General features: G+C 39.7%; 1 protein-coding gene across 3 annotated transcripts in view; it reads right to left on the bottom strand.

The window, feature by feature from the left end:
• cdc45 (CDC45 cell division cycle 45 homolog (S. cerevisiae)) overlaps positions 1-26,256 on the bottom strand; it is a 46,892-nt gene extending 20,636 nt beyond the window's left edge. The window contains exons 1-10 of one of the 3 annotated variants that reach the window (XM_072587129.1): positions 26,078-26,256; positions 21,133-21,192; positions 18,062-18,154; positions 13,992-14,129; positions 11,180-11,326; positions 10,427-10,485; positions 9,225-9,273; positions 5,202-5,263; positions 4,997-5,047; positions 1,560-1,679 (exon numbers count right to left, since the gene is read on the bottom strand). In XM_072587129.1, the coding sequence (XP_072443230.1) occupies positions 1,560-1,679; positions 4,997-5,047; positions 5,202-5,263; positions 9,225-9,273; positions 10,427-10,485; positions 11,180-11,326; positions 13,992-14,129; positions 18,062-18,154; positions 21,133-21,192; positions 26,078-26,128 (830 nt within the window). In that variant the 5' untranslated portion in view covers positions 26,129-26,256. Of the gene's footprint in view, positions 1-1,559; positions 1,680-4,996; positions 5,048-5,201; positions 5,264-9,224; positions 9,274-10,426; positions 10,486-11,179; positions 11,327-13,991; positions 14,130-18,061; positions 18,155-18,742; positions 18,863-21,132; positions 21,193-26,077 lie in introns of those variants that run through there. The other 2 variants (XM_072587132.1, XM_072587130.1) reach the window with 2 other exon arrangements.

The raw sequence follows: 26,256 nt of genomic DNA, 5'->3' as shown, positions 1-26,256 counted from the left end.
ATAGTTCCCTGGCTTGTCCTTACCACCTTTCTTAAACAATGGCACCACGTTAGCCAACCTCCAGTCTTCCGGCACCTCACCTGTGACTATCGATGATACAAATATCATCCCACAGAGTTCTAGGGTACACCTGATCAGGTCCTGGGATTTATCCACCTTTTTGCATTTCAAGACATCCAGCACTTCCTCCTCTGTAATATGGACATTTTGCAAGGTGTCACCATCTATTTCCCTACATTCTATATCTTCCATATCCTTTTCCACAGTAAATAGTGATGCAAAATATCTCAGCGAGATGAAGGCTGCATTCATGCTATAGTTGGAGTGCGAACGCAAAGCAGTTTTGCTCTGACCAAAGCTTTGTAATTCAAACCCAGAATTAATAAATTATCTGACGAGTGTCAATAGAACACTCTTTCATGGTCTAAACATGCAAACTCAGAAAACGAGCCATAGACAATCACAGCATCTACCAACAAATGGTCACTAGCATTACATGTCATTCATTGCTGTTATCTATCATTACGGGCGTTACATTGTGTTGTAGCCAACGGGGGAAAGCTTCTTTTCGTTACTTTTCTCAGTCAGCTATGTTCTCTTTTTTTTGCTGAAATTCTAAATTACAATACATTTTCTATGTAAACATGTAGTCATTTCATTGTTTAATTGTATCCAAGTGATGGACATTAACTTTGTATTGATCCCATAAACATACAAACTACAGCTGTTGGGTTGGGTGATTATGCTTGGAAGTGTAAGTCTGTAAATAAATATAAACAAGTGCGCCACGACTGATTCTACTTCATCATTCACCAACTGACTTCCTGTAAAGGAACAATTTGGTCCAAAGAAGCCGGACAACTTAGCTCATGAGCCCCTATTAATCCTTGCGATAAGAAAATCTTCATTAAAAAAAGACCAATCCTGCTTGGTACAGTCCTATGTACGAGTCAAGATGCTAAGGACAACTTACATAAAGAAAGGAAGGATAGCGTCTCTTTGAATGAAAACCACTAAATAGTTAAAGATATATTAAACTTCATAACATGAGCATTAGCTCACATTATGGCATAATCCTTTCGTTGCAACCCAAGAGAAATTGCATATGTTTCTTGACTATCCTAAAAACCATCAAAATTATTTGTTTTTCAGTCCTATTCAAGTAATAATATTTATCTTAGCAACAAAATGAATCTATTTTAAGAAAGCAGTTACTGAATTTGTAATACATTTGTCATGCTGACTGCACAATAGCTTATGATATAAAGTTTGATTTGGAGATGCCGGTGTTGGACTGGGCTGTACAAAGTTAAAAATCACACAACACCAGGTTATAGTCCAACAGGTTTAATTGGAAGCACACTAGCTTTTGGAGCGACGCTCCTTCATCAGGACCATCGAACCCTCCACTATCACCTGATGAAGGAGCGTCGCTCCGAAAGCTAGTGTGCTTCCAATTAAACCTGTTGGACTATAACCTGGTGTTGTGTGATTTTTAACGATATAAATTTTGTTATCTTCATTTAATTGCTTTGTTCTATTCTGCGATTAAAGGATACTCATAGTCAAAGGAGATCCTCATGCAGTCAATAGAAAGCGTGTTCTCCTCATCCTCATTGCGATGGTTGTGTCGGGATACGTGACGCTGCACAATGCCAACATCAGTCACATACTTTATGCTGCAATAAAAAGGTATGCTAAATACTTTGTGATCAACAGAAACAAAAGTAAATTTCACCTTTATCTAGAAACTTAACATAGCAAAGCATCCCAATGCACTTTAAGCAAACATAATTGTAAGAGAGGGATAGAGGTATAGGGAAAAAAAAAAGAGAAAATTTCAGATATCAGAGCCTTGACATTGAAAGGTGTGGCACGAATAGTGGGGTGAAGCAAATTGGAATGCACAAAGAGGTCAAAGTTAGAAGAATGTGATGTGGGGGCATCACAGCACAATCATCAGCAGTTGTGGGGGTAGAAAGATAAGAGAAATACATTGTCCTGGTGATCTTCTGTTGTCTCTTTCTCCACCTATGATATTTTCAAAATAATGGACTTTTTGTGACTATCCCATTTTGAAATTGAATTAAATGATCAGACTTAAAGACGCATCCTTTAAAAATTTAGAAAGAAATGGGCTGGCAATTTCATATCTTCTGGAACATTAATCCAATATTATCATAATTTCTTTAGTTAACTTTCATGAATACACGAAAGTAGATTGAGACACACTTTTTATTTGTTGCAAAGTTCAAACATAAGACGGTAAGGAAGTTCAAATTGAGGAATCGAAGTTCAAAGAAATTTGATCATCAATAGAGGATACAGTTAGCCTATTGCCAACATCTGGGTTATAATTATACCCAGTCTGGTGGGTTGAAAGATTTTGCATATGACTTGTCAAACTTTGTCAGGAGATTTCAGTTATCTTTAAGTACAATAGGGTGGTTATGGTAAGGGATTTTAACTTTCCAAACATAGACTTAGTGTTAAGGGTTTCAATGGAGAGGAATTTAAGTGTGTACAAAAAAAAATTCTGATTCAGTACGTGGATAAACCAACTAGAGAAGGTGCAAATCTTGACCTACTTTTGGGAAATAAGGCAGGGCAGGTGACTGAAATGTCAGTGGGGGAGCACTTTGGGGCCAGCGACCACAATTCTGTTAGTTTTAAAATAGTGATGGAAAAGGATATACCAGTTCTAAAAGTTGAAGTTCTCAATTGGAGGAAGGCTAATTTTGATGGTATTCGGAAAAAATATTCAAAAGCTGATTGGGGGCAGGTGTTCACAGGTAAAGGGATTGCTGGAAAATGGGAAGCCTTCAGAAATGAGATAATGAGAGTCCAGAGACAGTATATTCCTATTAGGGTGAAAGGAAAGGCTGATAGGTATAGGGAATGCTGGATGACTAAAGAAATTGAGGGTTTGGTTAAGAAAAAGAAGAAAGCATATGTCAGGTATAGACAGGATAGATCGAGTGAACCCTTAAAGGCAGTAGGAGTATACTTAAGAAGGAAATCAGGAGGGCAAAAAGGGGACACGAGATAGCTTTGGCAAATAGAATTAAGGAGAATCCAAAGGTTTTTACAAATACATTAGGGTCAAAAGGGTAACTAGGGAGAGAATAGGGCCCCTCAAATATCAGCAAGGCGGCCCTTGTGTGGAGCCACAGGAGATGAGGGAGATACTAAACTAGTATTTTGCATCAGCGTCTACTGTGGAAAAGACATGAAAGATAGAGAAAGTAGAGAAACAGATGGGGACATCTTGAAAAATGTCCAAATTACAAAGGAGCAAGTGCTGGATGTCTTGAAATGCATACAAGTGTATAAATCCCCAGGACCTGATCAGGTGTACACTAGAATACTGTGGGAAACTGGGGAAGTGACTGCTGGTCCTCTTGCTGAGATATTTGTATCATTGATAGTCACAGGTGAGGTGCCGGAAGACTGGATGTTGGCTAATATGACACCACTATTTAAGAAAGGTTGTAAGGATAAGCCAGAGAACTATAAACTAGTGAGCTTGATGTCTGCGGTGGGCAAGTTGATGGGAATCGTGAGTGACAGGACTTACACATATTTGGAAAGGCAAGGACAGATTAGGAATAGTCAACATGGCTTTGTGCGTGGGAAATCATGTCTCACAAACTTGATGGAGTTTTTTGTAGTAGTAACAAAAAGGATTGATGACGGGGAGCAGTGGACGTGATTCATATGGACTTCATTAAGGTATTTGACAAGGTTCCCCATGGGAGACTGGATGGAATACAGGGAGAACTAGCCATTTGGTTACAGAACTGGCTTGAACATAGAAGACAGAGGGTGGTGGTGGAGGAGGATTGTTTTTCAACTGGAAGGCTGTGACCAGGGGAGTGTCACAAGGATCGGTGCTGAGTCCACTACTTTTCATAATTTATATAAATTATTTGGATGTGAACATAGGAGGTATAGTTAGTAAGTTTGCAGCTGACACCAAGATTGATGGTGTAGTGGACAGAGAAGGTTCCCTCAGATTACAACAGGATCTTGGTCAAACGGGCCAATGGGCTGAGGAGTTCAGATGGAGTTTAATTTAGATAAATGTGAGGTACTATATTATGGGAAGGAAATCTTAGCAGGACTTATACACTTAATGGTAAGGTCCGAGGGAGTGTTGCTGAACAAAGAGACCTTGGAGTGCAGGTTCATAGCTCCTTGAAAGTAGAGTCGCAGGTAGATAGGATAGTGAAGGCGGCATTTGGTATGTTTTCCTTTATTGGTCAGAGCATTGGGTATAGGAGTTGGGAGGTCATGATATGGCTGTTCAGGACATTGGCTGGGCCACATTTGGAATGTTGCGTGCAATTCTTGTCTCCTTCCTATCAGAAGGATGTTGTGAAACTTGAAAGGGTTCAGAAAAGATTTACAAGGATGTTGCCTGAGTTTCAGGATTTGAGCTATAGGGAGAGGTTGTTTGGGACTGTTTTCCCTGAAGCGTCGGAGGCGGAGGAGTGATCTTATAGAGGTTTATAAAATCACAAAGGGCACGGATAGGGAAAATAGACAAGGTCTTTTTCCACAGAGGGTGACGTGTGTATGGAATGAACTGCCAGAGAAGTGGTGGAGGCTGGTACAATTGCAATACTTAAAAGGCATCTGGATAGGTATAATAATAGTAGGGATTTGGAGGGATATGGGCCAGGTGCTGGCAAGTGGACTAGGTTGGGATATCTGGTCAGCATAGACAAATTGGACTGAAGAGTCTGTTTCCATGTTGTACATCTCCATGACTCTATAAAGGCCTGAGTAAGTGTAGGTTAGCAATCTGGCATAAATGTAGAGAAAGACTGTTTAAATGAATGAAATAGAAATTTCACTGAAGTTGTAAATTCTTTTTTCAGCTTACAGTTACAACATGTTGAACTTGATAAATACCATATTTAATGTATGAGCACTCCCTATTGACAGTAAGCTGATAAAGTATGGTAGTATAATCGTCATCAAGAACACTTACTGTGTGATTTTGTCATGAACCCACTGATCCGTCAAACCGACAATAGCCCACCTAGAAGTTAAGAAACATGCACATATATATAAGCACAGAATTATAGTAGAAAGCAGGACAAGTGGTTTCTTTTCTATTGCCTAGCACTGGAAATGTGGAAATTGAACAAAAATAGTGCTCTATTAAATAAATCTTATGTGGAGGAATGTCTCACCACAACATGTCATTTGAATCCTTAGACATGATCCAGGCCAACTCAAATATCACCATGGCAGACTGCAGAAAAGAGACAGAATTACTAGTTTATCAGCATTTGATATTCAGGGTCCATAAAGGACTTGAGAAGAGCTCAGCATTGCATCATTTCAAATATAACATACGCCAGAAAGCTGTTTAACCCATGCCGTAATTTTCCAAATCATCTTAGATTAAGCAATTTAAGGTAGTCCACAATACTACAAGGAAATATAAAAGATTAGATTAAATTAGATTATTTACAGCATGGAAACAGGCCCTTCGGCCCAACAAGTCCACACCGACCCACCCACACCCATTCCTATACATTTACCCTGCACCTAACACTACGGGCAATTTAGCATGGCCAATTCACCTAACTTGCACATTTTTGGACTGTGGGAGGAAACCGGAGCACCCGGAGGAAACCCACGCAGACACGGGGAGAATGACTGTGTGGAGTTTGCACAGTCGCCTGAGGTGGGAATTGAACCCGGGTCTCTGGCGCTGTGAGGCAGCAGTGCTAACCACTGCGCCACCGTGCCGCCCAAGAACTGATGTCCTGAAATGTGTTTGGAAGTGCCAAGTGCAATTTCGTAGTCATACAGCATGTTACACAATGATATCACAAAAGTGCTTTACAGAAATAATTATGTTAAAATATATTGATGACTACATGAGCAAACATGGCAGCGATTCTGCACTCCACAAACAGCAATAAGAGATGAACAATTGCTGGAATTAGAGCAATGCTCAAAATCCCTTGCTCTTTCTCGAATAGATCACAGGGTTACTTTCATACAAATTATTGAGCACTTGGGTTTAATGTCTCTGCCAAAGAATGGCACTTCTAGCAACACAGCACTGTCTGGAATATCACCTTGGTGCCCTTATACTGCCCACATTGATAACTCAGGTTTGTGGATTTGAACTCCATTTCGAATGCAGGACATTTCATTGCTATTTGAAGGTAGTGCTGCACTGTCAGGTAAGATATTAAATCAAGACCTTATCTGTGTGGGAAAAGGAAATCATACTCAAATAATCTCCTGGAGATTTTTTTGAGGAAATAACTTGTAAAATAGATAAGGAAGAACTGTTGATGTGGTGGATTTGGGTATCAAGAAAGCTTTTGATATGGTCCCAGAGAACAGGCCATAAAATTAAAGTAACCGGGATTGGGTATCATGGCACAGATTGAGAATTGATTGACAGAATGAAAAGAGAGTGGGAATAAATGGGTCTTTTTCTGGGTGGCAGGCAGTGACGAGTGATTTAAAGCAGGAATCAGTGTTTCACAGTTATTTCACAATATATATAGAGGACATAAACGAGGGGACCAAAAATGAAATATTTCTAAGTTTGCTGATGAAAATAGGTGGGATTATGAGGAGGATGCAAGGAGGCTTCAGGGCGATCTAGACATATTGAGCGTGTGGGCAAACACATGCTCAAGTTTAGAAAGTAATCTGCTAGAAATCAGCTCCACAACAAAAATCAATCTCTTCTCTGTAAATATCGATCATCACAGTGTTTTCATTTATTGCGACCATTAGTGGCCATTCAAGGTGGTTTTTAAAAGTTATACAGTCCTTATTTGGGCAAAAGGGCACCAATAGAATGATTCCTATTTCTTTTCTAGATGGTGCCCCAAACTTTCAAATTTCTTCTAAAGATTACATCCCAAAACACTGCACCAGTCCACAGAAGATTTTATATTCATTGGTACGCAAATATATTTCAGCAGAAAACTCAGCATCAAAACGAATCCTAACAAAAAAGGTTCACTATGTCTGAATCACTGAGTCTCAAGTGGAAATTCTTGACTACAATGGTATCAGTTGTGGCTGAGTTAGTAGCACTCTCACCTTGGGAGTTAGAAGGTTGTGAGTTCAAGTCAATTCTAGAGACTTGAGAACACAAAGCTGGGTTGATACCCCTGAGCAACACTGAGTTACAGTGTTGAAGGTGCTGGCTTTTGGATGAGATGTTGAGACATTAAATCGAGGACCATTTTCATGCTGTACATCTCTCTGACTCTATGACCCATCTGCTTTAAACAAAAACAGAAATTGTTGGAGAAACTCAGCAGGCTTGGCAGTATCTCTGGAGAGAAAGCAGGGTTAACATTTTGAGTCCGGTGACCCCCATCTGCATTCACAGGAGGACATAAAAGGTCTTATAACCTTATTTTCAAGAGGAGTTATCCCACATCCTGGCTAATAATTAAATCTCAAAGAAAAATAAATTATCTGGACATTATTGCATTGCAGCTTGTAGGAGCTTGCTGTACATAAATTTAAAGAATCCAATCACTGCCTTGGTGGCTTTTACATAATTTGATGTTAATGGGCTATGATTTAAAGAAAAGCATCAGCAAATGTTAGTATACATCATTTTCTAGATGTCTAAAGTAGCAACACTGTGGTTACCATGGACTAACCACAGAGAACTAAGAATTTACAAACTGTTGACCAAGGCTGACAGACCCAGGTGACAGGGTTTTTGGCTATTCAAAAACATTTTATTTAAGATTAATTTGACAGTAAATCATTTCCAAAGCAATGTGTTGAAAATTTCTTGCAAACAACAAAACACAGAAGTTAAAGAACTGTGGATATTAGAAAATGTGAAAGAGTTTGAACTAAGTCTTTTAGCTGATTCAGTAAAGAAATTCATAAGCCACCCAAATAATTTTAAAAGTTTGGGATACAATGCCTGCTCCATGCATGTTCCAGGACAGACAAAGGTGTTAGTGGAAATTTCAACTGATACAGTGCTAGTTCAAATTCCCTTTACCTTTCAACAGAGTGCATCTGCTTGCTCTCCGGTTATCTTGCTGATATTTGAAATTCAACAATTATGATTAAATACATTAAAATGCCACCATTGTAAAAAAAAATTCTGATTAGAACTACTAAAGCATAGGAGACAAAGTTAGGACACACCATAAACTACAAGGAACAGATTTTATTAATGAATAGTACAATGAAACAAAGTTAATAATTGCTGCTGGTCTAGCAGCTAATACCCTTCTCAGAGAAGATGTGAAACTCGGAATCATAGAATTCCTACTCTGTGGAATCAGGCCATTTGGTTCATCGTGCCCACACCGCTCCTCCAATGACCCAGACCCACCCTGTTACCCTATCTCTGTATTTCCCAGACTAACCCACTTAACCTGCACATCCCCGGGCACTACAGGGCAGTTTAGTATGGCCAATCCACCAAATCTTTGAAACTGGAGCACCCAGAGGAAACACACACAGACACAGGGAGAACGTGCAAACTTCACAGAAGCAGTCTCCTGAAGGTGGAATCGAACTCAGGTCGCTGGCACTGAGGCAGCAGTGCAAACCACTGAGCACCGTGCCACCCTGTTGATAATCAATTCTGCAACTAAGAAGCAGAAGTTCTGAGATGCTTTACCAAGTCAATCAAGGTTAGAAAAATAATTAACTCTTGAAAAAAGTTTAGCTGGTAAGCATTTACTTCCTTCTGTGAATGTTTACTCACTGAGCTATGCTTTAGGACAGTAATGAAGGGTAAAGCACAATATATTCCAGTACTTAGTTATCTGACAACTGGTCATGACCGGTTTCCAGGCAGGAGCTGGATGAAGTGTACCAGCACTGAGGATGAAAGATAAAGGAAGTCTGAGATTAAAATGTTTATCACCTTCTTTGACTGACTTTGGCAAAGTGACATACCACTAAAGCTTCAGTTTCATTTCTTTGAAAAGGACTAATTTCACTAAATATTGCCAAAACATAACATGAATCTGTGATCTTAAGTTAAGTAGGCAATCTTGCCTCTAACTTCAGACCTTATTAATTCAAATTGTTGTTGAGTCAGTGAGACAATAAAGCACCCTTTCGAATTCTACCCAATATATCAGCTTCAGATGGAAAAGGTTAGATTGTGACATGCATGTATGAAAGAAGATTCTTGTTTCATAGCAATAAACATTAAAATATTTTCCAGACTAGCTACAGATACATACTGAAGTTCCATGGTATTCATATTGTTCATATTCAAACAAAATCTCCCTCCTGCAAAAGAACAAGCAAATAGGTCATTGGTAATCTGTACAACTCTATTCCCCACTCAAAATCTCTCTCTCTCTCTTTTCCCTTTCTCACGCATGTGCTTTAATTTTTGCCACTCCAAATCTGTATGCTCACCCCACCATCACAACTTACTCTCATAACCACAGCCCCATTTTTGACCAGACTGGACTTCAATATGACAAGTTGAAAGCTTAAATAAAGTACTTAGTCATTTGAAATTCCAAAGAGAAGCATTAAATCAAGACAGTTTCTGCTTGAATTAACCTACAAATGATCCTTATGTTGACCAACTTAATTGAACAAATGTGTGAGATTTCTGAGTATATGTCCAGATATATGGGTTAGAAAGCTCAGCCATACATCTAAAGGAATGCTGTACATCCTATATCACCACCACCTCAAGTCCACTGTTCCATAAATGTTGTGTATTCTACACATGAAAGGAAGTATTTATTAATCACTTCAGCTAATCATTTCTCTGAAGTGCTTTATTACCATTACAATTGCAAATTCTCCTGAATGTCTCTAACACCGCACCACTTGGCTAAAGTTGGGAGTGGTTTAGTATCAAGAAAGCCCTTTGAAGGATTCCTTTTTAATAAATAAAGGGTTTGTTTGTTAGCAGAGACCAAGTCACCTGTCTACTGAGTCAGGCAATGTAAGGGAACTACATAAGGTACTGGTGAGAAGTCCTTAGTACAGCTGAGAACTCCTTAAAATAGCTGAACCAATAGATAATTACCAAAGATACAATGAGAATTAGAGAATCATTTCAAAAGTTGATTTCAGAAGGTACTGTATCTCTGTTACACTAGACAAAAATATTTGTGCAAAACTAGCTTTCAACATGGAGTGGGTGATGCAGATCCAAACTTGGAAAGGAAAGACTAGTAAGGAGAAAGGCAGTTGAGAAATTCATCAATGTAATTCCTCAAAACGTAATGTCAAGATTCCCAAGAACCCTATCAGTATTTACTGTGACTTCTCATCAACTCAATTATCTCCATCTTCTCCATGTTTTGGGGACAGCAAAGAATAAGCTGTTTCATGCTTAACAACTTGACTTTGATATGCACAGAACAAACTACTGAACATTTCCAAAGAGATATATGAAACCAAATATAGTAACCAATACCTGCGTTCTTCCCATTCCCGGTGCTGACGCCTTCGATCTATTCTCCTCTCCAGGGCTGCCTAGAAGACAGTATAATCCTCTGAAATGCAACACACTCACCAGCACAAATTAATCGGGAGACATCTTGAAAGGCTCAACTCCTTCTGACTTAGAAAGATTTCATAAATATATATAATCTAATTGCTTATAGAAGTGAAATAAACCAAATGTTCTCCAACTTCAGTGTGCAGGACATGATCAAACTGTGCAGAAGAGTTTTCTCATTTATAACATCATACATGAATGCTTATGAACCCAAATTTCTATTTCAGTTAGTAACTTTTCTATGTGCTTTTCTCATTGAGTCTTGGTAAGGTTAAATTTGTTAAAAGGAAACTGGGAGTATTCTAAAACTGACTCAAACGATTACTCTTTGTGCAATACCAGAGTTAAAATGCTCTTGCACTGTTTAGGAAATAACATAGCCAATCTGATTGATCCTGATCTTTAATATGTCCTGTGCCTATGAGTCAACACTGACAATTTATGCGCATGTTGATGTGTCCCAACTGGGAGTAGTAAACCATGCTGATAAGCACTAACAAAAAGGCATAGCAATGTGTGATCCCTCAGACTTTTTTTTGACACCTACCCTTCAGAACAACTCCAATTTCAGTCTGTTTGTAAACATTTCAGTTGCCCTAGCAATTAAACTCAGCACAACATATTCTCACAACTTCTGCAGTAAACACACCATTCTCATCATCCACTCACCTCATCAAATCGCCTGCGCTTTTCGGAAGGCTCTGACCCTTCACTTTCATTTCCTGAATCCTCTGAATTCTTAACTTCTTCATCCCTGAAGAGGTCATCATAGGCAGGAACACCAAGATCATCATCCTGTTTTATTAGCAGTTTAACCTAAAGGACATATGACACATTAACCATGCTAACTGCTGTACAATTCATAAGTCAGGCAATATTGAATTCCATCCCAAAACTATAGGTGCACAGGCCATGTTCTGAAAGCAAACTGTGTCCAGTTTGTTATCTTGAATTTTTCCTAATTTGGATGACTCAAAGGGAGGATATTCCGGTGTCAAAAATTATTTTGCTTGTTTTCATTTGTCCCTTGAAATCCAGTCACATTGCACAAAGGGGGAGAAATGCTTCTTTGGAAGTCCCATATTGGTCACTATCCCATTCCACTACTATCAATGGGATTATAAAGTAAGCCTTGCCTGTAAAATGAGTGCCACTGCCCAAGACAACAAGCTGTCAGTAGAATATTAGGATAAACCTAAGTCTGTACTAATAATGCTGTAGGAATGAATAGATGGGGGACTGGAATCTGTGAAAACTATTAATATTGAGTTTCCTTTGGCTGTGTGCAAAACTCTGAGGAAGAAGCCAAGCTATTTTTGAACAGTGCTTTTTTTTCAGTTATATGTATGGCAGCCAGTAATTTCAAATGTAAATCAAGTTATTCAAAAGCCAGGAAGTCTCAGCAACTGTTTCAAAAATATTTATTAATTTGTAGCTATTGCAAATTTGTTCAATATCCCCAAGGAGAATAGTGTAAGTCATCATCAAGAAGAAAAGAAATATATTGTACATAAAATGATTCTATAAAAAGGTGAGAGAGTCATATGCAGAAAGTAAAAGAGATATATTCAGTTAGATGGTCATTATACGACATTAAAGTGCTTACATTCCAAAACTAGGCTCCTAGCTAGAACCTATTGAACAGAATCAAAAACAAGTGAGTGCACAAGGTTTCGTGAGCAACAACCAGCAAACGTGTGTTTAGTATTTGGCATGTCTAGATTTCAGATTTAGAGCAGTTGTTTCAGTTATTCTGAATAATGTAGCAAATGCAGAGCAGTTTATATATCAAAGACAAATTTGAGAAACCACAGTTAGACGACGATTATTTTCAAATAATAATGCTGGCCACAGAACTGCATTTACAATGTCACTGACAGGTACGAGTGCAGACATTGACCCAATTCATAAGGAGTTGGTTTTGACTGATGCTGGAAATACCCTTGATAAGTGAATGCAGATGTACTACATGAGCAGAGCTTTTTGGCCACATTCCCTTTGCTGAGTGCATAATTCAATTTATACTTCTTTCCTGGTTTCTCTGAACACATCAAACCATCTAAATTCTTACAGCTGCGTAGGAAAGAACATAGTAATTTTGTAATACACAATTCGAGTACTGCTTATAAAAAAAGATATTTTAAATCAAGGCTTTTCACCTAGCACTCATCAGGACAATTTACAAGAATAACAATGCAAGGGGGAAATTAAAACAACATTTATACCATGAGTGTGGAGATTTACTGGCCACTGATTAGTAAAGGCAGTTTCATGAAGAATGTACCTATTAATGATCGATAGTTAACTGTCAGACTTGGTTAAATTCTAAACCAAGCAGATTGACTCTGACTGGTCAGGGCATTGCCCTGTGCAACAAACCAGCGAATTTCTTCTCTCAAACAACTGAGGGTCTTTGGAACTCTTTACCACAGAGAGCGGTGGTTCAGTCCTTGTGTGTACTTAAGGCCGAGAAAGATAGATTCTTGACCATAGGAGAATCAAGGATTATGCAGGAAAGTGGACTTGAGAAAAGTCGCATCAGCCACAATCCTACTGAATGGTAAAGCAGGCTCAAGAGGTCAATTGCCTATTCCTCTTCTTATTTCTTATGGTCTTCTTACCTTAGCTTCCAGGGTAAACGGAGACAGATGGGACACTGGGTTGTTTCCTTTTAAATTTGCATTTGTGGGTCTTGCTTTGATGACTGCAAGGTAAAGGTTTGAAGGGATATGGGCCAGGAACAGGCAGATGGGACAAGTTTAGAATTATGTTTGGCATAGACCATTAGGACCGAAGGATCTGTTTCCGTGTTGCCTGACTCTGAAAAGCTTTGACAAAACGTGTCTTTTTCAACAACACAAGAATTGAAAATTGTAATGGATAGGTCTGTGCATAAAACATCAATTAAATTGATATGTTCATCCAAGATTTCAAAGGGATTTAAGGTATGGGGCAGATGGTTTAGACGAGATGGGAGGATAAACATTTTCCCCCAAAGGGTGGTAGAAATCTGGAACATACTGCCTTTACAGGTTATACAGGCAGAAATTCAATAGCACTTAAGAAGTATTTAGATGTGCATTTGCAATGCTAAGGCATACAAGGATATGGGCCAAGTGCTGAAAAACAGGATGAGAATAGTTAGGTGGCTGTTTTGGACTGGTGCAGACACGCTGGGCTCAAGGGCCTTTTTCTGTGCTGCAGATCTCTATGACTATTATTGGGGTTAAAAGACATTTCTATGGGTTAACACAGAAAGGGTTCACATTGTATCTGAGCCAAATTATTCCTCACCTGCAATTTCTTGCGCAGAAGGTGGAAACAAAATAACATTCTTAACTTTGATAAAAAGTCAAACGACTAATAGAAAACACTGAACAGAGGTAGGGCTGAGAATAAAATTCAACTCTAAGTCAAATGACTTACACATAGAAATCAGTTTATGGCATGCTTAAGGTTAGAATTTAATTGACAGACATACCTGTGTATCATTATAGACATTCACAATATCAATAGGTCTATGGGTATCACAGACATAGAAGACAGTATCCTCATCAGGTTGCAGCGTCTCCAGTAAATCCAGATTAGCACCACAATTAATTAACACCAAGTACTTGAACTGCAAACAGGAAAATTACAGATTCAATGGGCTGTATCCTGGAGGTAATGATAGATTTGGTGCCAGAAGCACAGCACAACATTTGCACACGACATCCAGAAGTAAACTACTTTTTTTGAGAAACTACTTATTCCATATGCCAGTTCTTACTTACCCACAACACAAAACATACTCAACTTTGGATGTAGGTTTGCTCGCTGAGCTGAAAGGTTCAGTTTCAGATGTTTCATCACCATACTAGGGAACAGTTTCAATGAGCCTCTGAACAAAGCTCATCCGGAGGCTCACTGAAGATATTACCTAGCATGGCGGCGAAACATCTGAAAATGAACCATCCAGCTCAGCACGCAAACCTACATCCAGAACCTCAACCTGAGCCACAAATCTTCTCAAATCTCAACTTTATTAAAAACACAACAAACAACCAAAAGCAAACACACACAGTAGGAGAGGAAGCAAAGTGCTATTCCAAGTTCAATAACTTATACATAGAAATCAGTTTATACATTTTTTTAGCTTCAAACAATCCAAACAAAACTAACAGCATTTCCAACTCTACAGGAACCTGCAATTCCTTAAGGAATGTAGATTCTCTCCCTAAAACTCTTCTCCTCACTACCCACTCTTAAATACACTCCCAAAAATGTTTCTCTTCCAACAAGCCGTTGTCCTAGTGTTTTGTTTTTAGTTTGGTGTCAGTCTTTGTCCAATTACATTCCTGTTACGTTAGAAGTCACATGACACCAGATTACAGTCCAACAGGGGGTTATTTAAAATTAGAAGCTTTTAGAGCGCTGCGCCTGACTAATTTGTTCACCCCAGTCCAACACCGGCATCTCCACGTCAATCCTGTTAAGTGCCTTGGAATGGTTTATCGAAGTCAAAGCTATTACATAAATACAAGCTATTATTTACTTTGTTACATACACCAATTATCAAAATCTATTCTGCATTCCCCTGTACAAAGAAACCATTCAGAACACAGACACATACAGGTGCACGTGCATACAAGAAGAAAAAAGGAAAGTTGACAATTATGATTTTTGTTTTAATTTAAAAGGCGTGGATATCAAGTCACGTGATTTTTAAAGTGTAGAAAGTTAGCATTCAGTGAAGGTTCTTTTCTCTAACAGCTCATATTCAGAGGAGCTCAGTTCGCTAAGATAGGAGTTGCAGAATTCCTTTAAAGTTGATGAAGGTGCAGCAATTGATGAGACTGGCGTAGAGATAGTCAAATCTTCTAAATAGGATAATTTTCAGTCAAATACAATTTTCTTTCAAAATAAGGTTGAGGTTTACTTGGACTCAAGGCAGGCATGGCTAAGCTTGAAATCAATCCATAATGTAACCATTTAGATGCTTACCAGACCTTGTTGGGAAGACAGGTTTCCCACTTGTTGACTGCAAAGGTCCCACAACCAAAGAGAATAGTCAGGAGAATAATCTAAGTTCTGTTCTTTAATCTTAACTTTCACCTCTTTCTTGTTGACTGCAGTTCACAGAATAGCATCCTCCTGTTCTGCTTGCATGATCTGTAATCATGATATGTCCTGCACCATTCTCACACATCCACTTTGTCAAGTTTACCCCTCTTTCTGACCTCTACCCTCAATTTTGACCTCTGGGAGGGATCTCTGTAGTTTCTCAGCTCTTATCAAATGGTTGAAGTGCTGACTTTTCCTTTGAGCACCTTTTAATTTGTCTAATGGTTTATACATGAAATTTTAAGCATACTTCTTCATAGCCACATTTCATAACCTTCTGTTTTCTCCCACAGACTTTTATTTATTATTCAGGTTTCTGAGGCTCACAGCAATGAGAAAAGAATGTTGTACCTTAAGAGTTCTTATTCCTTTTTGAGGTTGTGTTTCCTTACATCTTTCATTTTCATGATGTCACTTTGACTATCTCTATCCTTCTGACATCAACATCACACCTCCGATTTTTTATTATTATTTATCCTATGTAGAAAAAGCTGACTACTTGATCCAGTGTATCAACTGTGTACAAGACTATCAACTTGTATTTTTCGTTTAGTTTCTTCTGATATGTTCCTTTTGACTACAATCATTTTTGTCCATTTGGTGTTCATACTCAAAATTTTTATTCTTAGCGTCTAGATTTTGTTTGACCTATGAAAATGTTTAAAGGTCTTTTATGATTCTGCAAGAACTGCTGTATCATCAGCATACTGCAAGTTTGTCATATTCTTGCTTCTTATCTTACCTGTGAAGGCACACCTAACTCACTGAATATTTATTCTGTGTACAGACTGATTAATTTAGGCGGGAATACACAGATTTATCATATTCCTCTCTTCACTCAAAAAATCCCTGCTTGTCCACCTTCTAGCCTGGAGCTCATTGTTTGGTCCATAGACCAAATGTAGATAATGAGTAAATCTCACATCTCTGCTGACAAAGTCACATTTTAACAGCACATCTATTAGCTTTTGGTGATAAAAAACAAATTGAACATTGGTTCATAGCTTACAAAGTATGTATTAACATATGTTTACAGATAATAGAAAGGGGAGAGAAAGGAAACACACATTGAGGATAGTGAAATTGTGTGTAGCACGCAAGGAGTTTTAAAATAAATGCTTTGAAATGATAACTACAGGAAAGTTTCCAGGCATTGGTGAAGTAACACTGGACTTTCTAAAAGCCCTTAAAGAAATAGAAATAGAAGCAGTAACAGAAATTGGAGATCAAAGGTACATACCAAGCGATAAGATTTCCAAGCAATGGAATGTGGTTATTTTAGAACTATAGATTTGAGACATCTCATTAAAGTGATCTTGAAAATCATAACATAAAGAAATAATAACATATTTGCAGCTCAAATAAAAGCTAAAACAATTTCAGTTTAGACCATGATTAGGAGTAGAACATGTTCTACAAATGCTTATCGCCCTTAAGGTAGTGATTAGCCTTGAGTTACTAATATATACAGCCACAGTGGTATTGGGAAGAGCACCAGAATATTGAATCAGCAACAGTGCAGAAGTGGAAATATAATTCCATGATGTCTTGTGACTTGGAGGGGTCCATGAACGTAATGATATTCCAATGTGCTCACTGTTATTCTTCGTTTAAGTGGCAGAGGTCACTGTGCTGGCCAGTAGCTATTCTGCATTTTTTTAGATCGTACACACTTGTCACTATTTGTTGGTGATGGAGGAATTGATTGTTTAAAGTAGTGTGTGGAAGGTCGATCAACAGGGTGTTTTGTTTTGAGTACTGAGCTTCCCAAACACTGACGCTGTCATCCAGTAAGTTGATTGCATTCCATTAAACTACTGACTTGTGATCATTAAAGCATTGGTGGACAGGCCTTGCAGAAAAAGAAGTTAGACGACTCACTACAGCATTCCCAGCAACTGAAATGCTCTTGTAACCAGTGTTTATGTGTCTGATCAGATTCAGGTTCTGGTCAACAAAAACCGCCTGAATGGTGATGATTGGGAATTTAACAATGTGATTCTGTGGCATATCAAAGGGACACAGTCAGATTTTCTCTTATTGAAGATGGTCAGTAGTTGACATTTTTATGGTACAGATCTGATTTGCCTCTTATTAGCTTTCAATGAAAAACCTAATGTAAGACAAATAATGTCCTGTAGCACTTCATATTTATTCCCTGCTAACTTAGAACATATACTTTTAATACACTCCAGTGTATGTAGGACTATAAAACCTTTCACATTAAAAAAAGACAATATTCTTGAAAAATTATTCCAAAAAAACCATCTTCACACTATAAGAGAACTACAACATTAAGATACCTTCATTTCCTACCACATTACATAGCCTAAGGGGTTTCTAAAAAGGTAGTTAATAACTGTTCCTTCCAAGAGAAATAATCCCAAATATTTCTGAATTAAAAATGTACATAGTCTTTCTTATCATACTGCCATAAAACTTACATACCTGTTCTTTGTGCTCAAGGAATGCCGTCTCCAAGTCCTGCCATCCAGCCACTGGAACCAATGTGTACTGAACATGGTCACACTGGAAAAGGGCCTGGACAGAATTATACAAATATGCAGTCTGATTACATTATTCCAACATCCATTCTTTCTTCACCATGAGGTCATGGTCATAGACACTAATTTAAGTTTGAGTACCCCCTGCAGCTTTCCCCAATTTACCTGTGGCACAGTAGTAGAGTTCCTACCTCTGGATATGAGGCCAGGTTCAAGCCCTCCCAGAGACTTGTAATTGCATCTCTGAACAGGTTGATTAGAAAATAAAGCAAACTTTTGTTTTAGCCAGCACCTTATGAGCTGGCGCTCTTGATAAAGCGACGAAACTTATATACCTCAAATACCAAAGTTTACAGTATTATTCTGTCCAATTAGTATAGTTTATTGTTATTTTATTTACCTCAATGGAAATATGCTTGTTCAATCTAACGGTAATACAAAATGTCAATAATTCGTTCAATTTTGAGTCAAGTTCTCCGCAAATATTGCGAAGTCCGAATAGTCAGTTGAGGATGTGAGTGAGAAGGCTCTCTGCTAAGAAGTTTTATTCAAGGCAAAGTTACATTATTATTTAAGTGATTTACGCTATAAGAAAAGTATAACAAGTGTATACCATCTGCATTACCTTTCTATCATTTAACCAATGTAATAACATACGATGTGGACCTTTTGATTATTCGGAATATTTGATCAATCAGCACATTCCTGGTCCCATTGATGTTGGATAATAAAATGTTTATAGTATCTATAAAAGGGAGAATAAGTGGGATTGGTGCATGGAAGGAGCTGTAGGGCATTTTACAGAACAGTTTTAAACAGCTGAATGACCTATTCCTGATCCTACTTTCTATGTTTTGTTGCCTAATTTTCTTTCTTTTAGGCTTGTAGATCAGTTGATATTCTATGATTTTTGAATGGGAACTGACAAAATTCATCATGTTCCCCACCTCGCCATACTGTACAGAGTCAAAGGGATTCCATGCAAAACAAATTACATCTGTATGAAACAGATCAATCGTCAAGTCCGAAGGACTTCAACAGCTTCCTCATTTCCCCTTCCCCCACCTCATCCTAGTTTCAAACTTCCAGTTCAGCACTGTCCCCTTGACTTGTCCGGACTTGTCTGACCTGCCTAGCTCCTTTTCCACCTATCCACTCCACCCTCCCCTCCCTGACCTATCACCTTCATCTCCTCCCCCACTCACCCATTATACTCTATGCTACTCTCTCCCCACCCCCACCCTCCTGTAGCTTATCTCTCCACGCTTCAGGCTCACTGCCTTTATTCCTGATGAAGGGCTTTTGCCCGAAACGTCGATTTCGCTGCTCATTGGATGCTGCCTGAACTGCTATGCTCTTCCAGCACCACTAATCCAGAATTTGGTTTCCAGCGTCTGCAGTTATTGTTTTTACCTCGTTGATAGGCACCAAGGCAGGTCAACCCAATAGCCACAAGTTCTTGCCAGGAGAAAGATTACAGAAAATACTACTCTAAATAATCCTGTTATATGCACATTATGATCACACTGAATTTCGCACAATGATGGGAAGTGACAAAGCTATTCCCTTTACAATTATAACCATACAATACCAAAAAATAAAACCACTTTAATCTCTTGTCCCTAAGAAAACCTATAATGTATCACAGCCCTAATAAGCATCCACCACATCATGTCAAGTTTTGTGATCACTTTATATGATACAATGTCACTTGTGAATTCTCTGGAATTCATAGGGAGCTTTCAAAGTTAGGCCAATTACCATGTGTATTACCAATTCAGTTGTTATTTCAAATGCACAATAAAGTTTTGTCCTCAGATTCAACAGAATATATAGGCCTTCTGTGCTCAATTGCAGGACATTTCAACAGTTCAAATCCTTTGGTGAAGAGAACAGGGAAGAATTGTTCTCAGATAACCTTTCTCCAAATTTATGTCCCAATTTAGGAGTTCTGCTGAACGAGACAAAGATAGTGAAAAAATATGACATTGCAGTTATTGTAATGAGGTCAACCAGCTAGACATCAAAGAATTTCAGTTCCTTAATTGAGGCTGTTCCTCTGGTGCAATCAAGGAGCCCTGGCTGACAGATAAAAATAAGAGTGTCAGACATTCCAGAAATTCTGGATGCTGACTCTGACCATGTTTAAATAATGGGGTACCGACCTTATTTCAGACATAACTATTTCCAATTTTCCCTCAGAAGAACAAAGAGTATACCAACAAATTCTTTGGTTTGGTACCCCATCAAATGGTCCATTGGCTTGAGATTACTATACTCAACGGAATGAGGACATGCCACAACCCAAAGGACTAGCCACACTACCATACATCAAAAACATTTCTGAACTGACAGCCAGACTACTGCGACCACTAGGACTCATAACAGCACACAAACCAACAGCCACGCTCAGACAACAACTCACCAGGACGAAGGACCTGATACCATGAGCAAAACCAATGTAGTGTACAAAATCCCATGCAAGGACTGCACAAAAAACTACATAGGACAAACAGGAAGACAGCTAACGGTCCACATCCATGAACACCAACTAGCCACGAAACGACATGACCAGCTAAACTTAGTAGCCACACACTCAGATGATAAGCAACATGAGTTCGACTGGGACAACACTACTATTATAGGACAAGCCAAACAGAACAGCCAGGGAATTCCTACAGGCATGGCACTCATCCACAGATTCAATCAATAAGCACATCGACCTGGACACAATATACCGACCACTGCAACGGACAACTGGAACTGACAACCGGAAGCGGCAGGTACAAATCACTATAAATGCCGGAGGAAACATCACAGAAGCGCTTCACAGGAGGCTCCCAAGCACTGAGGATGTCATCTAGACAGGGGACGAAACGTCTGCAACACAAAATCCCAGCTCAGCGAACAGAACCACAACAATGAGCACCCGAGCTACAAATCTTCTCCCAAACTTTGAATTACTATATAAATTCAACATGGAGTTTAGTGAATACGATAGTCAACACTACCCACCTGAAGAATTTTGCAGGCACACAGGGCATCAACATCTGAGGCAACAAGTAATAATACCCTCTGGAAAACAAAACAAAAGCTTAAAGTAAGCCTTTTCACAGGCTGTGGGAATGCCATTTCAACATGAGTCAGAATGAATACCAAGAGTTTGCACTTTGTAAACTCACCTTTTTGCATCCATATGTCTAACATCATTGCGCTGCAGAATAAAGATGAAGGGAGCAAATGTGAACTTGATTCTGGCTTTAAAAAGGTCTAATTTATAGAATCCCTAGAGTGTGGAAACAGGCCCTTCAGCCTAACAAGTCGACACCGACCCTCCAAAGAGTACCCCACCCAATCCCACACATTACGCTACGTTGGCCCTTAATGCACCTAACCTCCACACCCTTGAACACTATGAACAATTTAGCATGGCCAATTCACCTAGCCTGTGCATCTTTGGATTGTGGGAGGAAACCGGAGCACCTGGAGGAAACCTATGCAGACACGGGGAGAATGTGCAAATTCCACACTCAGTCTCTCGAAGTTAGAATCAAACTCAGATCCACAGTGCTGTGTGGCAGCAATGCTAACCACTGAGACACCATGCCGCCAACTGATGTCAATAGTTTCTAAAGGAGATTTAAGTCTCTGTTACCTAAAAATAACAGCATCAACTTTTGGGCAGCCATCAGCCTTTCTTATCATTGAATCGAACTCAGGTTGTATGTTTGCCCACTGAGCTGGAAAGTTTGTTTTCAAACGGTTCATCACCATACCAGGTAACATTACCAGCGAGACTCTGGTGAAGCACTGGTGTTATGTCCCAATAGAAACCGCACTTCACCTGAGGCTCACTGATGACAATCTTCCAGCTCAGCAAGCAAACTTACAACCGAACCTCAACCTGAGCTACAAATCTTCTCTGAAAATGTGTTGCTGGAAAAGCGCAGCATGTCAGGCAGCATCCAAGGAACAGGAGAATCGGCGTTTCGGGCATCAGCCCTTCTTCAGGAATGAGGAAAGTGTGTCCAGCATGCTAAGATAAAAGGTAGGGAGGAGGGACTTGGGGGAGGGGCGTTGAGAATGCGATAGGTGGAGGGAGGTCAAGGTGAAGGTGATAGGCCGGAGTGGGGTGGGGGCAGAGAGGTCAGGAAGAAGATTGCAGGTTTGGAAGGCGGTGCTGAGTTAGAGGGATTTGACTGAGACAAGGTGGGGGGAGGGGAAATGAGGAAACTGGAGAAATCTGAGTTCATCCCTTGTGGTTGGAGGGTTCCCAGGCGGAAGATGAGGCGCTCTTCCTCCAACCGTCGTGTTGCCATGGTCTGGCGATGGAGGAGTCTAAGGACTGCATGTCCTTGGTGGAGTGGGAGGGGGAGTTGAAGTGTTGGGCTACGGGGTGGTTGGGTTGGTTGGTCCGGGTGTCCCAGAAGTGTTCTCTGAAACGTTCCACAAGTAGGCAGCCTGTCTCCCCAATATAGAGAGGGCCACATCGGGTGCAGCGGATGCAATAGATGATGTGTGTGGAGGTGCAGGTGAATTTGTGGCGGATATGGAAGTGTCCTTTGGGGCCTTGGAGGGAGGTAAGGGGGGAGGTGTGGGTGCAAGTTTTGCATTTCCTGCGGTTGCAGGGGAAGGTGCTGGGAGTTGAGGTTGGGTTGGTGGGGGGTGTGGACCTGACGAGGGAGTCACGGAGACCTCATTTCCCTCTCGCCCCACCTTGTCTCAGTCAAACCCTCGAACTCAGCTTCGCCTTCCTAACCTGCAATCTTCTTCCTGACCTCTCCGCCCCCACCCCACTCCAGCCTATCACCTTCACCTTGACCTCCCTCCACCTATCGCATTCCCAACGCCCCTCCCCCAAGTCCCTCCTCCCTACCTTTTATCTTAGCCTGCTGGACACACTTTCCTCATTCCTGAAGAAGGGCTGATGCCCGAAACGTAGATTCTCCTGTTCCTTGGATGCTGCCTGACCTGCTGCGCTGTTCCAGCAACACATTTTCAGCTCTGATCTCCAGCATCTGCAGTCCTCACTTTCTCCTACAAATCTTCTCAAAAACCTCAAACACCAATATGCTAAAACTAGCCCGAAGATGAATCAAATTGACTGAAGTCTGACATTGTGATGCTGGGGCACTCAAAAGGAGATTGAGATGCATCATTCACTTTGCACTTCTGGCTGAAGTAAGTTGAAAATATTTTACCCTTTCCTTTTGCACTGATATGCTGGGCTCCCCCATCATTGAGGATGCGGATATTTGTAGATATGGTTACAAGCAGGAGGTTTCCTTGCCCATACTTGACCCAATGCTATGAGAATTCATGGAGTATGCAGCTGATGTTGAAGACTCTCAGGGCATCTGCCTCCTAGCTGTATACTATTATGCTATTATCTCTGCTTAGTTTGCCCTGCTGATAGAACAGGGTGTACCCAGGGTTAATGGTGTTGTCTGGGACAGTGTGTGCAATGTATGATTCAATTACTAAGACTATGTCAGGCTGTCTCTTGACTGGTGTGGAAACAGCTGTTCGATTTTGGCACTGGCCCAAAGGTGCTGACAATGGGGATTCCTTCTTGTACAGATGTACTATGTTCAAACTTCTGTATTCAATAGCAACATATGGGGTATACAATTAAAGATGATTTGCTTGAAGGTTTTGAAAGGAATTAATGGGGTAGACGAAGAGGAACTTTTTTCATCAGATAGGAAATATGTGCAGGATTTTCCAGAGATGTGCAACATCTCATTATATGGAACAGAGGGTGAAAATTCACCACTCAGTGCAAATTGGTGGTTGGCCAACTAAACAGAAGTGACACTAGTGACATGAATCGAATATACCAATCTTTACATAGGTGATAAACCAAGAGAAAAAGTACATAAATAATTGAATATGAAAGGCAGCAAAGCATAGCATTTCACTTATCCAGAATTTCAACTGCTGAGTCTTTGTTACATCTTGTTTATTCTATGTTACTATTACCATTTTACTAATCTAGATTAGGTGTCCAAAAAGTTCTAAATAGAAGGCAAGCAAAGGAAGTCCAACTAGTCTTTCACGAAAACAGGGACACCAAGCCCCTAAAACCTTTTCTGTCATTCAATCAGTTCAAGCATACTGTGCTTCAAAACCTATTTTCGTTTCCTTGTTTATGTTATTTCTTCCCAATTTCAATCATTTCCTTTCAGGTATTGAATGATGCTGAAGCATCAAATCACCTTGAATAATAATTCAATCATACAAATGACAGGCAAATAAGACAAAGTCCAGCTATTTATTGCCAACTTTCAATATCACCAAAGCAATACTGTGGGCACAGATTAGATTTAAGAGGATGTTGCCATGAATGAATTTTTTTTATCTGAGTAAAGCCTGGAGAGTCTTATTTCTTTGGAATAGAGGATTGAAGGGAGACTTAAGTGAAGTATGCAACATTATGTGGTACATTGATAAAGTTGATCTGAACAACCCATTTTCCTTAGAAAAGGAAAATAACAGAGTCAAAGATTTGAAGTAATTGACAGGATTAGAGGGGAATATAGGGGTCGGCAAATCACATTCACTGCAATAAAATGCAAGGCTCTTTCAACATCACCTAAATCCATAACCTCTGCCACCTAGAATGACAAGGGCAATAAAATATGGCAATACGAGTACCTGTAAACTCTTTTCCAAGGCACACACATCTTGACCTGAAAATATATTGCTGCTCCTTCACTGTCACTGGGACTTTCTATGAGTGCTAGAAATGTATGTCCCTTTAATGGTAAGCCAGAACAGCTCCAGAATTGATTCAGAGTAGGTGACGATCATCGGACTTTGCTTTTTTAGTGGTGGGAGGTTCAGGAGTGCATAAAAGCATGTTTAAATATAAAAACAAAACTGGGCTTTTGTGCTGCCGTGCACACTATCTCTGAGCCAGGAGATACAGTTTCAAGTCCCAAATGCTCCAGAGCTGAGAGATAACATATCAATTTTCTAACTGGTCAATTAGAAAATTTAAAAATGTTCTGGGTTCTGAGTCCTTAAGTAGACTTCTGAACAGAAAAAGATGGAAACTTGTGTTGGTGTTAAACTATGATTTACAATGAAGCCCCTTGTAAATCTCTGAAAGCTTTTTGCTGCATAATTCAATGGGTGGCCTGTTAAACAATTCCTTTCATAACACTGTTTGCCTGGCAGAGACTACAGCAGATTTTTTTTAAAATCACATTTTCAAAGACAACAAGGATTGGTCGATAAATACTGGTAGCCTTGATTCTCAGATAGGATAAACAGTAAAATACAAGATCACATACGAACAAAGACCTAACACTAACTATTAACAAACATTCCGGTTTGTCTGCTTACAAAGTGATCTAATTTGAATGTTGCCATTCCTATTATTAAGAGCTCATGGATTTAAGTGCCCTGACTCTCTCTTTTCCTAAGCCGATTTCTCTTAAAAGTGACAGCTCATTGATGCATATTAAATTTCAAATGCTACCATGTCACTTTAATCAAAAGGAGAAGGAGGCTACTTCCCAGTGGCAGTGATTGCAGGTTAAGGTCAGTTTTGTTTTATTCATTCATGATGACGGCCTTGCTGGTTAAACTAACATTTATTACCCATCCAGAGGGTGGTTAATAGTCAATTAGAATACTGTGTGTCTCGAGTCACATATAGTCACCAGACCAGGTAAGGATGGCAGTTTCCAGAAAGGACATGAAATTGAACCAGATTTTTATTTCCCCTGACAATCGACTGTGGTTTCATGGTCATCATTAGACTCTAAACTCCAGCTTTCTTTTGAATTCAAATTCTTGCATCTGCCGTAGCGAGATCCAAACCTGGAACATTACCAGAGTCTCTAGATTAACAGTCCAGCGATAATATCGCTCCCCGCCTTGAGTTTTGCTGCCTGGGCTTGTGCAGCGTCCGGGCCTGTACATCTGCCGCCTCACCTTCCCGTTTCCTCACCTGATTTACAATCACATCGTAAAATTCCTTCCGGAAATCCGACAGGAACATAGTGTGCTAATACACCCGGTACCGGATTTCCACCCTCTCAATCTGCAGCCGCCACCACCGACACTGAACAACAACAACAACTCGTTTCTGGAGCCTGCCGACTGCAAACTTGGCGCCAAACGGCCCGT

Source organism: Chiloscyllium punctatum, chromosome 17 (genome assembly GCF_047496795.1).
Source record: "Chiloscyllium punctatum isolate Juve2018m chromosome 17, sChiPun1.3, whole genome shotgun sequence".
In the NCBI taxonomy this organism is placed as follows: Eukaryota; Metazoa; Chordata; class Chondrichthyes; order Orectolobiformes; family Hemiscylliidae; genus Chiloscyllium; species Chiloscyllium punctatum.
Note: the sequence above shows the minus strand (reverse complement) of the source record. Positions and strands in the feature narration are given on the sequence as shown.